Genomic DNA, 15,829 nt, shown 5'->3' on the forward strand with positions numbered 1-15,829 from the left:
CCCCTCCTAAACTGATACTTCTTGTCTGTGCCTTAAAAAAAAATAAACATCTGGTGCAGACCCAGCAGGGTGTCCAGTTTTAATGCCATCCTGCACAGTCCATAGGTAAAAACTGTCCTAGAGACGGTGTTTTTGGGGGAAAACTGCTGAGATAAGGTATCCCTACCTAACATGTACAGGCACTGCACTGCCAGTCATTTCTGTGCAGCTCTTCCATGGAAGAGTCCCCTCCTCTGGCCAACCTGCTGTGCCTTCTTTTACACCATGGAATTACCCAGTGCATGTCATCCCTAACATGGTACCAATGTTCTACTGCCAAAGAGTGACTTCGCTTTCTTCAAGTCTATTCACACATGGAGAAGTATTAGGCGTCCCAAATTAATTAAAAGCATAACTTGTGGAGAATAAATATTTTTCTCTTCAGACTTCTGCTTCCTTTCAGATTTGAGTTCAGTGCAAGTCTTCAAAAGCTCACTGGCTAAAAACTTCTGCCAGCCAGCCTAGCAGGGCTTTGTATGTAAGAAATCACTGCAAAAGTCAAACCAGACGTGGCCAGAGCAGCCCCAGTTACCTGCAGAGCTGCCCGAGAGCTGCAGGGCTCGCCAGAGAAAAGCAGAACAACCGCGGGTCCCAGGGCTGTGCCGCAGCAGAGAGAAGGCAGTTTAGGAGCATAATTCACACACGGCTTCTGTGCAGAGTTTGACAATCCAAACTACCAGGGTTTAGTAGTGCTACAAAGAGCGTAACTCAGGCAGTGTTAAGCTGTGGCAGTGAAACAATCCCCAGCTACTCACGGGCCTGGAGGAGCGCTGGATCTTTGGGGGCGGCGGCCGCGGCGGGCGGAGTCTGTGCTGCTGCAGCAAAGTGGAGACTAAATTAAAGTCACCTGCATGGAAACACCTCTGATGTCCTGGCAAAAGCAGCATGAGCATGTGACAGCGTGTGATTTACCTTCACTCACCTCACAAAACGCAATTTTTCTTCCTTTGTTTTGCCAAAGCAGCGACAAAGGCCGAGCCCCGGAGCGCGGCCCGGCAGCCCGGGTACCCCCGCAGGGCTCAGCTGCTGCCCCACCAAAGCAGCAGGGCCAGCACTCCACACACACACGGCCAAACCGGCTGGCACAACAAAGATGTGCTGAGTGCACTCTTGGAACCTCGAGGCCCAGGTGTTCTAGGCTAAACTTATGTGAATGGAAACCAGGATACTCAGAAACACTTTCATTAAAATCTCATGTGATTTTAGTGCTTGTGAAAGCTTATGGAGAAGGCATCAAATCAGACATATAAGAGCATAGAAAAAAAACCTGATTTGGTTATACTTTTCATACACTCAAAGGTGAGCTTACATTCAGATCCTGTCCTGGATTTCACTCCTAAGTGACCAACAATTACAAGTCAGACCTTAAAGCATAATGATAGCCTAGAACTCAAAATTACTTGTGCAAGCATCATTTTAATTCTGTGTAAGTGAAAATGAACATACTACAAATATTCTATGTATTTATATTACAATACACCTTTGCAGGAGCCAATACTTTCATATCTTTATTTTGTCACTAGATTATTTTTTCCAGCTGGGATTTAAATATCACATATGATTAAGCTTTCATCTCTGATCAAAAAATAGTTCTGTGTGTTTCCACAATAAAGACACATACAAATGCTGCTCTGGGAAAAGATTAAAGGTGTAGAAACTTTTTTCTCTTGGACTTTTAACCAGGCATTGTGTTAACTCTCAGAACTGTGACCTCAGTGCTTGTAACAACCCAGGTGAACTCAAAACTCTGATTCCAATTGCTGCTGTCACCGCAGTGCTCCCAGCAATGGAGTTTGTTGGGAGGTTGTTGTGTCCTGCACACACAGTGCACTGCTGAGCTCCAGGAGATCTCAGAGCAGGGCAAGACAGAATTGCCCAGGCCTGCACTGAGCAGGGCCAGGCCTGGTTAAATCAGGGCTGTGAGCATGGGCAGGAGCAGCCAAGGCTGGAGGGGAGGGCACAGGGAACAGGGGCTCTCCCAGAGCAGCACTCCCAGGCAGCTCCTGCCTGCCACCACAGTGGGATAAGCAAGTGTGTTCAAACTCTGCCTTACCTGGGAGAGCCACTGACTTGAAGTTAATTTGTTAATGCAGCAAAACACATTGTTTCTCAAAGGTCAGCAGGTGAAGCTGAGTTGGAATATCAACTTAATTACCTGGGCTGTAGGAGGAATGGGCACCAACCAGCACACGGCTGCAGTGCTAAAAGCTGCTAAATTGTATTGCAGGTATGGTCCTAAATACATGTACTATAGCTTTTTCTGTGAAGGGGAGAAATGTCTAAATTAGCACTTTCTCACCAATAGCTGTTTACCAGCTTACCTTTTTCCTCTGGATATTTGCTTAATTGTCTTGTTCTAAATAATTCTGAAGCAACAAGACAGAAAATTTGCAGAAAGCCATTTTTAGGACTGCGGATCTGGCACTGCTTTACTAATTATCAGACAAGTGACTTTAAGCTATGAGATGCTGGAGCAAGAAAAATCTTACATTCACTTTTACACGATCAAAATACTATTTAAAATGATAGATCCCATGTCTCTTCAAGTAGCTATTATATACCCAAGGAACTTTCACGATACAGTTGTTTAGAGTTTTATACCAGAGAAAACATTAGGAAAGGATAATTTTTGGTCTGCGTGGTAACAGCTTGTGAGCAAAATATTATCTCAACTAATTGTGAATGTCTTTCGAGATTTTTTTAAAGTGGTATTCAAAACAGAGCCTTATGAGTAAATTAGAGGTGCTAGTTCATGTGCAACAACAAGTGCAACCAGAGGCAAATGCTTAAAGGAAACAGCCAGATGAGAACTGGTTTGTCAGTATGTGCAGAAAGAAGTGTTTCTCTTTCTCAATTAGCACTGAGGATGTTTCCAATAATTTCCAAAGCAAAGCTCTTCTACATGAATACCTTATTTCCTTCCAAAACTGAGGACTGGTTTGAAAATACTTGAAAGTCAATCAGCCATGGGAGAGAGATGCCTTTTGCTGGATGAAGCCAGGCTCACACACACCAGTGCAGGAGACCTGAAGTGCTGACTTTGGGAGAACATGCTGGACCTCAACTGAATGCTCAATTTTTTTTAAAAAAGGGACAAAATAACAACACTGAAAAATGTCTGGTACCTAAAAAGATTCAGTAGAGAAAGCAGTCGGAATCTATGAGGCAGCTGTTTTATTATCCACCCAGATCCCTGCACAGCACACTCTGCTTTTTACATGCTCCCATATGTACAGCTCACAAACTGGGATGACAGGAACAGTGTATGCTTTACAGCGTATATTTTTAATTTACACTCTGGAATACTTCAACAGAAATCTGCTGGGTCCTGTGATAAAAATAATCTCCATGTTTTAAGGGATGCCTCATTCTTCAAGCCACATTTGTAGATTAGGAAGGTAGAACAAGTCTGGCAAAAATGCAGCAATACCTAAAGCCAAAATCCCAAAACCATGAGAGCAACACAGTGGGTTTTTATTGTTGATAACTGATGATATTCTAAAAACACATGCCTTAAACAATAAACTCCTGGGCTGTAGAATTGAATGGTATTTTATTTCTTTTGCCTGAAATTTAAAAAAAAAAAAAAAAAAGGAATAATTTTGAGAATGACATGGATCTATTTTTCCATGTGTGTTCAGCAGCCTTAGACAGGTCCAAAGTAGCATGTGCTATTCTGTGATGTAGATGGGAGGAATATGATGGTATCTGTGCTTAAAGACCTGCCATGACTTCTGATCACTCCCCAGCTCCAGTGACAGGAAAGCCCCTGTCCTATGCAAAACAGCGGCAAAACCCACAGAAGGTGGTATCAGTAAAATCTGACACTGTGACCACTTAGTGCTCCACTCTCACTTTCTGTCTGCTGAGCAGCTGAACATAAACACTGACCTCCTCCCATCTATACCTGCACTCAGTTCTTCTAAAAAAATGTAAACCACCCCTGAACCATTAAACTGATTATCTGACACTCTGCACTTAGAGGACTCCTGACATTTTCCAAAGGAGATGCCTGTCAACAGCCTCTTATTTACCTGGCACAGAGCCCAGGTGCTGCAGACCACAGTCTGAAAGCTACTGAACACTGAGCTTTGTGCAGTAGGTACCTCTCCCACAGAAAACAGGTGTCCACAGAACACAAAATATTTAATTCAATTTAGAGTCATTCTGGTTCAAAGAAGCCTCACACATGTTGTTTCCATTTTGTTCCCGTGTGGTGAGGCCCTGGATAACGAAGGATCTTGCTGCAGACAGTAACTACCCAAGGCAGGAGCAGGCCAGGATTCTGCTGATTCCTTTCCCACCTGCTCTGCTCTGGTCCTGCAGAGCTTTGCCATCCCTGCTCCTCGCTGGGCATTCCTTGGCAATTTGCTCTGGCACTCAGCACTGTTTGGGCAGGGGGTTCATTTGTTATGATTCACCACTCTAAACACACACCAGCTTTTTGTTCTGACAAGATGTCAGAAAAACCAAAGAAATTCCTACACACAGAATGGACTTTGAGTCCACTTCATTGAATTACTCCCTGTGACACAGAACATTGCAGCCCCTTTCACCTGTTCTTCTTGTCCCTTCTTGGTTGTTCATCGGGCAGCCACTGGTGACTTTGCATAATTTCTTGTTATTTCTTTGATATTTTGGCACCACTTTGCACTTAACTTTTTGCACCAGATTTTTTTCTGCACCCTGCAGTAACATCAGAATCCTACACTGAAAATATCCACTCCTCAGTCCTAGATGGGTCACTCTGTGAACACACAGGGATGTTCCTGGTACTAGGAAGGAACACATCCTATGGACTCTGCACTGCACAATGGGCCTTACCCTGAAGCAGCACAACCTTCATTTGTCCAGGAGGAGAATAAAACCCCAGCTCTCTGTGATGCTGCTGCATAATGACAGGGCAAGGAAGGAAAACTGCCTTAACTCATCGAAGCAGGCCCTTTCTGGATTACAGCAAACCAGCAAGGAGGGCTTTTGTCCGACTACTCACAGAGCTAAAACAGGCAAGAGGTTGAAAGAGAATCTCACCGAGATGATCATTTTTCCAGAGGACTTCTTCCAAAATGAGGTTCATTTTGCTGTGGTTTGTTTTCATTCTGTCTATTCCTCAACATACGTGGATTGAGAGACATTTTGCAAAAAAATCCCAGACCCCAGGAATACATCTATCCCCATGTGTTAAAGCCTATCCATCTACTACCTCAGCAGAGTTTAAAATCACAGCTAATAGGTTAACAACTGCTTTTCTTCTGCTTCAGATGAAGAATATCAGAAAGCTGGGGGAATATTCAGCTTCCCAATTTGTACTGACTGCTCAGTGCTACTTGCAATGTCTGTTTGACAGGACTGACATTTTGTACCACTGTGAGATGGGAGAACGTGTGACATTTTTATTCATGGTGGCGTACGCCCTTGTAATGATCAGCCCTGGTCGATGTGCTTACTGCAGCAGCCCCGAGCCCTCGGAGAACAAACACGAGCCCGAGGTGCCAGCAGTTTGGCTGCCTTATTAAACACCACCAGGATTCTAACGAAGAGCAACTGCTGGAAAATCTCACTGTCAAATCCTCAAGGACATTGTCAACATGGAACTAACTACATATATTTTTCACTTAAAATACTAGAAAATCCAGCAATGCAATATCAAATTTAAAGAAAAAAGCCACAGTGGTTTGTGTGTGTTTTCTTTTTTAACTGGTCATTTTGCCAGATTTATGCTGGCTTTCTGTGGTCCTGATGCTGGAATTCAAATCAGAGACATCATGTAACCTACATGATTTAAAATGCTGGAAAATGGACATATCCCTTATTATCTCTTAACAGCTATTCCTCTCTAGCAAGTGGAATACTTGCACAGAAAAAAAAAAAAAAGAAAAAGAAAAAAGACATGGTCTCTCATTTTAGGAGTTCTATAAACAGTAATGGTTCTCTGCTTCACTCAGCTTCATCATTCACCAAGCCAGGCTGCATAACTGGGGGGACACTCTCCCCCACACACCCACAGGACATGGACCCTCTACCTGCAGCCTGGCACTCACAACTGTTTTATGTGGTGTTCATCAGCCCAGCTCTGAAGGGCAAATCTAAAGAATGCCTGGCCAAACAAACAGTCACAGTGGGCTCAGCACTTAGTTGAATTATACCTTTCACATACTCTTTCCCTTTAATCTCCTAGTTTAATGCAGTGGCCCAGAGGTCAATTCAGACAGTTCTGGCCTAACTGCACATATCAACTTCATAAGTAATACATAAGAAGCTTCTGGATGCTGATCTACATTGATAGAGAAGCAAGTCATCCGTAAGACACTGTGAGCTCTCCTCAAGTTGTCAATCTAGGTGATTTGGGTAGCCTTGCATGTACTGATGTATTTATTTTCTGTGTATGTATTATTTATAAAGCACAACTCTCCTTCCACATGCCAGCAGTGATGGACCAAGATCCTCTCTACGAGATATATATGGTTCCTCAGCAGAACAGGACTAACAAGGAGACTCTGCAGACACGTTACAGCTGCTGTCGCTTGTCACAAGGCCTGGGAGGCCGGCTGTGCCAGCATTCCCCTCACACATCCAGGCAGTGAGCACCTGACCCAGGTACCCAGGGCAGCAGTGATTCTAACGTCCCCGTGTAAGGAGTGCTTCAAATACCCAGACAGCAGGAAAACACTACAAGCCACAGTCTGCAATGTGCTTCTTCATGGCTGAACACGTGTGCTGGATGCAGACAGGGGCCACAATCTCACTGCAAAGTGTGAATTCCTGCATGGCTTGGCACCAGGTCCCCTGCTGCAGTGGCTGGAGAGAACCCAGCTGTGCCTGCTCCTTGGGAAGCCCTGGGGAGCAGGTGCACAAGGGACACAGACCCTGGGCACACTCTGCAGGTGCTGCTCACACTTGTCCCAGACTGGCACACATGGCCAATGCAGGCATTCCCTAACTCCCACCCCATGGATTGCCATCTCTGCTAATCCTACACACCACAAAGCATAATTTCAATCCAATGCATCGTTGTCTTGTCCATTGACATTGGTTACACTCCTCTGACTAAGAACACAGTCCCTCATGCACCTGCTCCCCAGGGCTTCCCAAGGAGCAGGCACAGCTGGGTTCTCTCCAGCCACTGCAGCAGGGAGCCTGGTGCCAAGCCATGCAGGAATTCATGAATTGCAGTGAGATTGTGGCCCCTGTATGCATCCAGCACGTGTTCAGCCATGAAAAAGCACATTGCAAAAGGTGACTTTTACTGAGCAACACTGAATTCCTTCCTGAAACAAACAGGTAAAGGAGTGAGAACAAATGAGGGTAGAAGATATGCTCTCTGAAGTCAAATTAATTTTAAAGAACTTACACTTTTGCTAAATTCATAAAGAATCAAATGGAGAGAGGGAGGAAACCTCATGTGATTCCAGAGAAAGGAAATGGGAACCCACATTGCTCATCTGTGAGGAAGAGTGGAAGGGAGGCTCATTTTCTTAATGAAGGTCCTGGTATTGTCCAAGCAGCTCAGAGTGGCCAGAACAGGAGCTGGCTCTGCAACCAGAGCATACAGTTACATGAATATTAGCAAATGAACTTGTTTTCCCCTTTCCCCTTTGGTTTCTACCTCAGTGCCACACAATGCCTGCTGTGATCCAGGGGAATCTGCTATTGTTCTGATGCACCTGGGTGTGAAGGGAGTCACAGGGTCTGGCAAAGGAGCCTTCCTCCCTTTCCTACTTCATCCCTTTTACCCTGGAGATAATCCCTCCTCTGCTGCCTCTGGCCTCAGCGATCCAGTTCTGCATTCCTGGAATGTAGCTGGCTGGTGTTCTCCACATCTTTCCCCTGACCTCTTAATGCCATTTAATCTCCTGGAAGAAGAGCGCTGCCCTACAAAGCAGAGTTGCTTGTTCTGTGTGTCCAAGTGCAGACTGTGACTAGGAAAAATGAACACATTCATTTACAGCAAAAGGGTTCAAAACAGCAAATAAGATGGCAATTTCCATGCTGTGGCCTGCAAGAGTTTAACAGCAGTCAGAATGAGCCAGGGAGAGAACCCAGAGAAGCCTTTCCACAGTCAGACAAGCTGCTTCAGTACATTAGTGCATTTTCCATTTGTTTCATAGTTTTTTACATTAGTCCCCAGAGCACTGATTCTCTGTAGTTTGCATCAAGAGTGGAACATGATTGAATCTCCCTACTAAAGATATATGTGGAAGAGTCTTTTGTATTTTCTTAAGCTTTACACCTTTTGGTATATAAATGGAATTAAATATCCTATTTGCTAGTAAATAAAAACAAGCCATAGACAACATAAACCCAGCTAAGCTGACAAAAGACATTCTAATTATAATAGACACAATTAGAGAGCTGTACAGAACTGCCAGGATCACTTGCTTCTAATGAAATGATTCCCTTTCCCAACAAGTGATGTTTCTGGCAGCTTATCATTTGCTGGTTTAATTGTACTAAATCAGGTGTGCTACTGACTGTGGGAAAGCTCCTAAGGAGGAACATTCCTAAGTGTAGGTTTGATTTTGAAGCCCTTGGGCTCATGCTGTGTGCTCACACCACCCCTCCCAGACCAGTGGGAAGACTGGGCACAGGCACCAATCCTGTATGAATGAACACTGTGGGTCCTGCCAAAGTAGCCCCAACAGCTGCTTGTTTGGACAAGGAACCTGTTCAAAACAGTCACCATGACACTGTGTTTATTCTCCAAACAGCTCAAAGACAACACAGACACATGTGCTCTACCTAAAAAGTACAAGTGTGGGCATGGAAACAAGAGGCCCAAGCCCCGAGTCCCACATCACCTGCATTAGTGTCCCATTCTGCCCTGGTCAGGGCTCACTGGGCTCCCAGGGCCTGCCCTGCCTGGCACACTGGGAAGGATCCCGAGGATAGCTCTGGCAGCAGAATATGCAGCACATGTTCAATGCTTTAAGGACATTTTGGTCAGCTTTTAAGGCAAAACCAAAAGAAAGTAAGGCATAGGATTCATAGAATCATTAAAGTTGAAAAGGACTGGTAAGTCCATCAAGTCCAACCATCAGCTCAGCACCACAAGAGATGTTCTCTGTAGCACTGGATCTTCCATAATAATTAACCTTACCCTTCCCCCAAACACAGAGCACTACTCAGAACTACAAACCTTCCATTTGCATCTTGGCCTTGGCTTGAAAATTGTTCCCTCTTCTCCCCACTTATTAAACCCTGAGCTGCCTGTCCTGCTCCTGCTACTTGTTGAGTACAGTTGCATTGTCCCAGAGCCCGTGGTGATAGTTCCTGTATTTGGTTGATGCAGGGATCAATAAGGAAGGTACACCCTGGATAAAGCACGCAAAGTCCCACCCAGGAAAAGCAGTGGTCCCAGCCTCCCACGGTGGTGTCTTGCTAAGAACACTCTGTTTAGTTCTTTACTATGCTGCCCCAGGCAATCTGGCTAAAATCCTTCTTTTCACCATCAAGAGGAGCTTTCCCACAATGTCTTAGTATTACAGAAAGCGTCATTAAAACAATTCCATAATAAACAAGGCTCTCCAATGGTGCTTGATCACCACCCACCAAGATGAGCCAGAACATACAGAATCTCCCTCAATCAGGTAATTACTGCCAAATTTTGGTGAGCCATCAGCTGAGGGGCCGTGCTTTCACAGGCATATCAAGATATTTTACTGATATTTTTTGTAGCCTAACAACTGCAGATACACAACAGTGTTTGGAAAAGCCAGCAACTCCCTCACTCTAGGGTGAGAGATAATGAGTTAAAATTAAAGGTTGTTGCTGGCTCGCTAGCCCATCCCCCTTTAGCTAATCTGTCATGTAATGAAGAGAAGCACCCAGCACAGGACAGCTCGCTGCCGGCTCACTTACAGCGAGCTGATTAAGAATGTTCAACCAACAGCAGACTGCAGACCTTTCCGAGGAAAATAAATAGACTGTATGCAAATGTGTTTGTCACTTTGACAGCACGTCTCAATTAAGGCCCGCGCGGCGGCGGAGCGCTGCAGCAGCGCTGTGGCCGGGCTCCCTGCACCGCCCGCCCCGAGCCGGGCCCTGACCCCCGCGCATGCATGCATTTTAAAGCTCGCTGCCAGCCGCACAATGCTGCGCTCCGAGAGAGCCCCTGACAATGAGAAAAAAGCCTCTTTCATCCTCTTCAGTTTAGAAGAGCTGTGAATGCACAAACAGCCCTTATTTCAGAGTTCTTGTGCCTTTTTAATTGTTCCCACCTTCTGTATTCTAGACAGAGTTAAAAGTGACATTAAAATCTCTGCCTTTAATCACGAGTTAGAAGCCATCTCCCATTTATACAGTAAATGTTGCTGCTTTTTTCCTCCCCGAAGCCTTAATCTATATTTCATAAACCTGAACATCTTTTCCTTTTGAATGAACGTACGATTTCATTTTTGTTTTGGCACTGGGCTATCGGGAGAAGCAGAGCCGTGCCGGGATGAGGGCTGTGAGTCAGCCAGCCCTACACCTGCTAAGTCAGATGGGTTTTTGGAAACCTACATCTGTAATGTGATGACAGCAGTAAGCACGTTGCCAGAGAGCCTCTCCCCACAGCCAGGGGTCAGGAAAGCTGATGTGTGCTTCTTTCGACACAGAAAAGTGATCATTAAAAAATTTGAAAGTGACTGTTAAAAAACCTCATGAATTTAAATTTGCACTTACCGCTCAGATATATATTTCATTAATCTACCATCATGTTTGAACTATCCATCGTTCACAAAAATCTAAAGGAAAAACTGAAAATAAATTGTAATATTATCTGATTTCTGACTGCTTCAAATGAAATGTAACATGTCCCTGTTGGAGCTAGATGGCTGCATTCCTCCAGTAGCCCCAATTCCTCTCAAGTGCAGTGGCACAGAGAGTAATGGAAAAATAAATCTCTACTGAAAATACTTAATTGGAATACTTTTTAAAAAGTCTCCGAGAACTTACATTTATCACACCGGTGAAAGCACTGAGAAAATAAATCTAATTCTGAAATGATGCATGCAACATTGCTCCAAGCACTGATCAGACCTCGGGTAGCCCCATCAGCCACACCAACTGGTTTCTATTCATAGACACTTCTCTAAAACCGGTTTGCTTCACATTTTATAATGTTTTACAATTACTTTAAAATTACACTTTGTTTCCTTAGAAGGAATCAGATATTCCCTCCTGTTTTCTGGTCAGAACAGTGTAAAGGATAAACACAGCAAAAGAAAAGAGAACTGTGAACACAAATCATGTTATTTTTTGAGTCATGCTATACTTAATAGGGGAACACTGGCAAATTGATAATAAATACTGGATGTTTTTCCATGAAAATCACAGCAACTACAACATTTTCTAAATAGGTAGCTCTTCAAATCCCCCCCACAACCTCTGTTTTGCAGATGTCAAAAGAAGCATTACACGAGTAACTAACGTGAACAGCTCAGCTGTCAATACTGAATACAGAGCACACTAACAAGCTATTAATTGATTTTTCCATCTTAATTCACCGCATTTAATTTTCAGAGTATGTTCAAATGCTTTAATAGTTGGACGTTCCGTATTGACACTAATGATCTGGCTAGATAAAAGGGGATGTTTTAAATTCTACACCCTCAGTCCCGAGGGCTGTAGCACCTTGCAAGCTAAAACAGCTGCAAAATAGTTTATAAAATTACAATATTTATGCTTCACTTCCCATTAGCTTATGGGGTTTTTTCCTCAAAATTACTGTCTGAACAAAAGGAATCAGCAAACCCAAAAGATCAGATTTTGGAATCCCCTTTAAAGATACAACAAAAATAAAACCAAAATAGCATAGTTCAGTCACTAAAATAACGAAGCTTTTGGCATATTCATTATCAGGATTTTTCTCTGAACTATTTTTGCTGAGTCACATGATTGAGAACAACTTTACACTAAGACCTACCTGACCAAAATGTACCGTGATTGGTCTTCTGTCCTCTCTTAATTTTGGGTCCTTCTTCTCGACCAGTGGTGATGGTGCTGTCCTTGGCAGGGGCTCCTCCGGCGCTGCTGAGCACCCGTTCTCAGCAAAGTCCTGTGCGGTAGGAAAAGGTGAATAGCATGGCCAGGAACACTCCTGAGTGACGGGAAGGTGCACAAAGGAGACACTACAGGATAATGCTGACTAACAATTTGGATGTTGGGGGAAAAAACACCAAAGTACAGAAAAGAAAACATCATTAGAATAAAACATTTCATCCATCAGAGCTTGTACACAACCCCTCTCTCCTCCCAGTACCAGAGGTGCAAACTGGACACTCGGTAAAATGTCTGACTTGAACACGCAAAAGCCAGGAAGTGCATGTGGAGGAAAAAAACATAACTCGGATTTTGTTTTAGAAATGAATTCAACAGAAGCCCAGGGACAGGGCATTCTGCTCATTGTAAACCTAAATGAACTCAGTAATTCCATTAATGTACTGCACAGTATTATCCATAGCAGAACAATTACTGGTGGAAGTGGCAAAGAGAGATGGAACTCAGAGCTTAGTTAGCTTTGCATTTCATCTTGGAGCCTGTGTGCACTGAATATGCCTCCAGGAGAGGGTACAACACCAAGGGTTGCCTGGCAGAATACTTTTTGTTTGCTTTGACATTAGTTCTCATCTCCAGAAGTGAAGTGACCCACCAGCCCAGGTGAGAGGACTTGGCAAGTGCAGGCACAGAGTGTGTAATACAGGTTCTGAAAAAGACAAAGGACACATTCCTGCAGACACCAGGAATCAGAGAAGGAGCAAAGAGTTTGAAAGTGAGTTGAGAAACAGTCTGTAACACAGTGGGCCCCAAACCTTACATCTCCGCAACAATGCCAAGGAAATAATGCTGGGTAAATATGGAGAGAAGGCTGCAGAGGCTGGAGCTCTGCAAGGCTGACCTGAGGGTGGCTGCTGCCACCGGCAGGGCTTTGATTCCCTGACCTCTGACATGGCCCCGCGAGCCCCTGGCTCGCTCAGGTACAATAATGAGCCGTGTAAGCTGATGGCCAATTAGAAATGGTTCCTTTGGACACACACTGACCTAATGTGTTTAGGTCAAATGAAACAAAAAGCTGGATGGACTTTCTAAGGAGCTTTGTCTGCTCCACAGAGAAGATGAGACCCCTCTTTAGATCCAGCTGGTAGAGCAGTGGTTCCCCAATACGGGCATAAGGATCATGGGGAATTAACAACTTGTTAAGGTCAAACTAGAGAGAAAAACTTTTTCTTTCCCCCGCCCTTCAGCTGCACAATGCCACCCTGTCTTGAAAAGGTACAACAAAGTCCTCCGAATTAGTAACAAAGAGCCCCAAACAAGGCATTGACAAGAAACCAGAGTGTCTGTCAAACTCCTGCTCCAGCTCCTGTCAGCAGAGCCCCCTTGGAACCCACTCAGCTTGGGATCACACAGCCCATGGCAGCACCACTGCCTGCAAAGGCACTAAACACAAACCCTATTTACACATTTCTGTGGGGTGAAGGCACACTGGAAGTGCCTGGAGCTGCCAAAGCCCCAGCACCCCCAGGGCCACCCAACCTGCGCTGAGCAGGGGCTGATCCTGGCCCTGCAGAGCCGGGGCTGTGGCTCTAAGCCAGGCAGCACACAGCAAAACACCTCCCCAGGCAAATCCCCAAAGAACCAGAAAAAGGACACAAAAATTTGGACATGAGAGTAATGGGAGGAGATAAAAGATAGAGAGATTAAGCCATTAAGCAAAATCCACTCAGATGTGTAACGATCACTGCAAATCCTTGGGCTTTTACTGCTATAGATTGCCTCTACTTTTCTGATTATATAATTGCATATAAAAGTTACCATGTTCCTAAAGCCTACTTCCACCATGTTTGGTCCACAGACTTCCAATGAAACCACAATATATTTTTTTAAAAATTGATGAATAAAATATGAGCATTAAATGATTTGATTCCTTTCTGTTTTTTCAACATCCCCAAAAGACAAACAAATAATCAATATAGCTTCACTCATTAAAGCAAAATCTGCTTCACAAAAGTTTGTTTTCTATCTTCAATGAAAACACATTTGAGTTAAAAAAACAGTGAAATCTGATCTTAAATTTTGTAATAGACTGCAAACACTGGCTAGGGAGGAGCAAAACACATTCTGAATGTCTTGAACGTTGTGCAGGTTGTGTTATAAAGCTCTAAATTAGTTGTTCCTAGAATACCAGACCACACAGGGCTCTAGTAACTAAAATTATGTTGAATATATTAGTGCCAAGCACCCAAGCATTTATATAAATTGTCTTAGCCAGAGCTTTCAGTAAGTTCCATTCTCCTGACTGAAAGTTGAGGATGGTACCATTCATATTCCTCCTTCTTCCTAATTCTATGCAGTTAAGCTTCAAATGAGCCACTAACAGAGGGACTTGACCACCACCGGTTGGTTTGTGAGATGGAAAGAGGCAGCCTTTGCAAAAAGGGAAAAAAAAAAAAAAAGGGAAATGAAAAAGAAAAAAGAGAAAGGAAAAAAAAAAAAAGAGAACTGTATCAAAACTAAAATAAAGCTACCAGGCTGTATCTATTAACAATTATTTGCTCTCACTCATAAGAATCCTCTGAAAACTATTTCTGTTTCTTTGAAATACTGCACCACAAATGAACAAGGGATGGAAATGGAGCACCATTCAATCTCCACTATCATATTAAAGAAGGACCTTACACACACCACAGTGACCTCTCAACAGGTCAATCCTGCATTTCTCATTTGCAATTCAAACCCAAGACTGGAGCAGACCAAGGGCAAAATGGGCTCTTGATTATATTTAAGAGGTCACCATTGCTATGCAGAGTTGGAGGAAGCAGAACCTCCAGCTTTATTGCATTTTTAAATTCTATCTTGTACTGAAGCTGCTCAGATTTGGCAGCAAAAACTGGAAAAGGGATGTTTATATTTGACTTTTCCTTACCAGGGGCCTGCATACTTGCTATATTAATAATAGAAAATAGTATTTTAAAATGCAGTGGATAGTAAGTTCAGTTTAAAAATAACCTTAGGTTACTCTTAGAAGATGAAAGATTAGCATCCCAAATTTGGCAAAAGATAAGTATTTAATGATACCAGAATGTCAGACAGTTAACACTTACACATGTTAGTGAGGAAACACAGGATAAATACAATGGTCTTACATAAAAACTGGGGAGGATGCATTAATAGACCTGTGCATAACAGACCCATAATGGAGCAGCACAGACATTTAGATTAAAAATGAGGGTGACCAAAACAACGTTTGCTATTTTTATCACTTTTAACAGAGCAATCCCTAATTTTAGTTACCTTCCTATCTGCATTCACATGGAGAAGAGGATGGGATAGAAAAGGAGAGAATAATTAAGGAAGGAGGGGTAGAGCAGTGTGTGTCACCTACTCACAGCTATCTCTTGTGAAAGCCTATGTTGAACAATCATGTTCAAGCATCTCACTTACAGATACACCACATAAGGAAGGTGAAACAAAATTGGGCCATTTACTTGTAAATGTTATGTGTGTTTTTTAAAGAGATGCTTGCTGCTTGACAGACCAGGAAGACAACAATAATAATAATAAAACAAAGCAATGACTGAATGAGGCTTTTCTCAGACTCATATACAAATGTCACACAACAGCACACAATTCTATTAGCATTTAAAATGCAGGAAAAAAATCTGGTCATGTTACACAGCTCCAGCTGCTTTAGAAACACACAGAAGGCCAAGGATTTTATTATTTAGGAAGGTTATGGCCAGAAGTGAAACACATGTAAGGACATAAAGAAATCCATGTACAAGAAAACTGCTCCATGCTTCTATTGTTT

At 43.4% G+C, this 15,829-nt stretch overlaps 1 protein-coding gene across 4 annotated transcripts in view; it reads right to left on the reverse strand.

Moving 5' to 3' along the window:
* The window catches only part of DENND1A (DENN domain containing 1A), a 153,918-nt gene that overhangs the window by 14,348 nt on the left and 123,741 nt on the right, over positions 1-15,829 (reverse strand). For 3 of the 4 annotated variants that reach the window (XR_015278232.1, XM_086858432.1, XM_086858434.1), the window contains one exon: positions 11,945-12,076. Coding sequence is in view for 3 of the 4 variants with exons in the window: in XM_086858432.1 (XP_086714558.1) it covers positions 11,945-12,076 (132 nt within the window). In the remaining variant the exon portion in view is untranslated. Of the gene's footprint in view, positions 1-794; positions 855-11,944; positions 12,077-15,829 lie in introns of all 4 variants that reach the window. The other variant, XM_086858433.1, reaches the window with a different exon arrangement.

The sequence above is a fragment of the Cyanistes caeruleus genome, chromosome 20 (assembly GCF_971803275.1).
Source record: "Cyanistes caeruleus chromosome 20, bCyaCae1.hap1.1, whole genome shotgun sequence".
NCBI lineage: Eukaryota > Metazoa > Chordata > Aves > Passeriformes > Paridae > Cyanistes > Cyanistes caeruleus.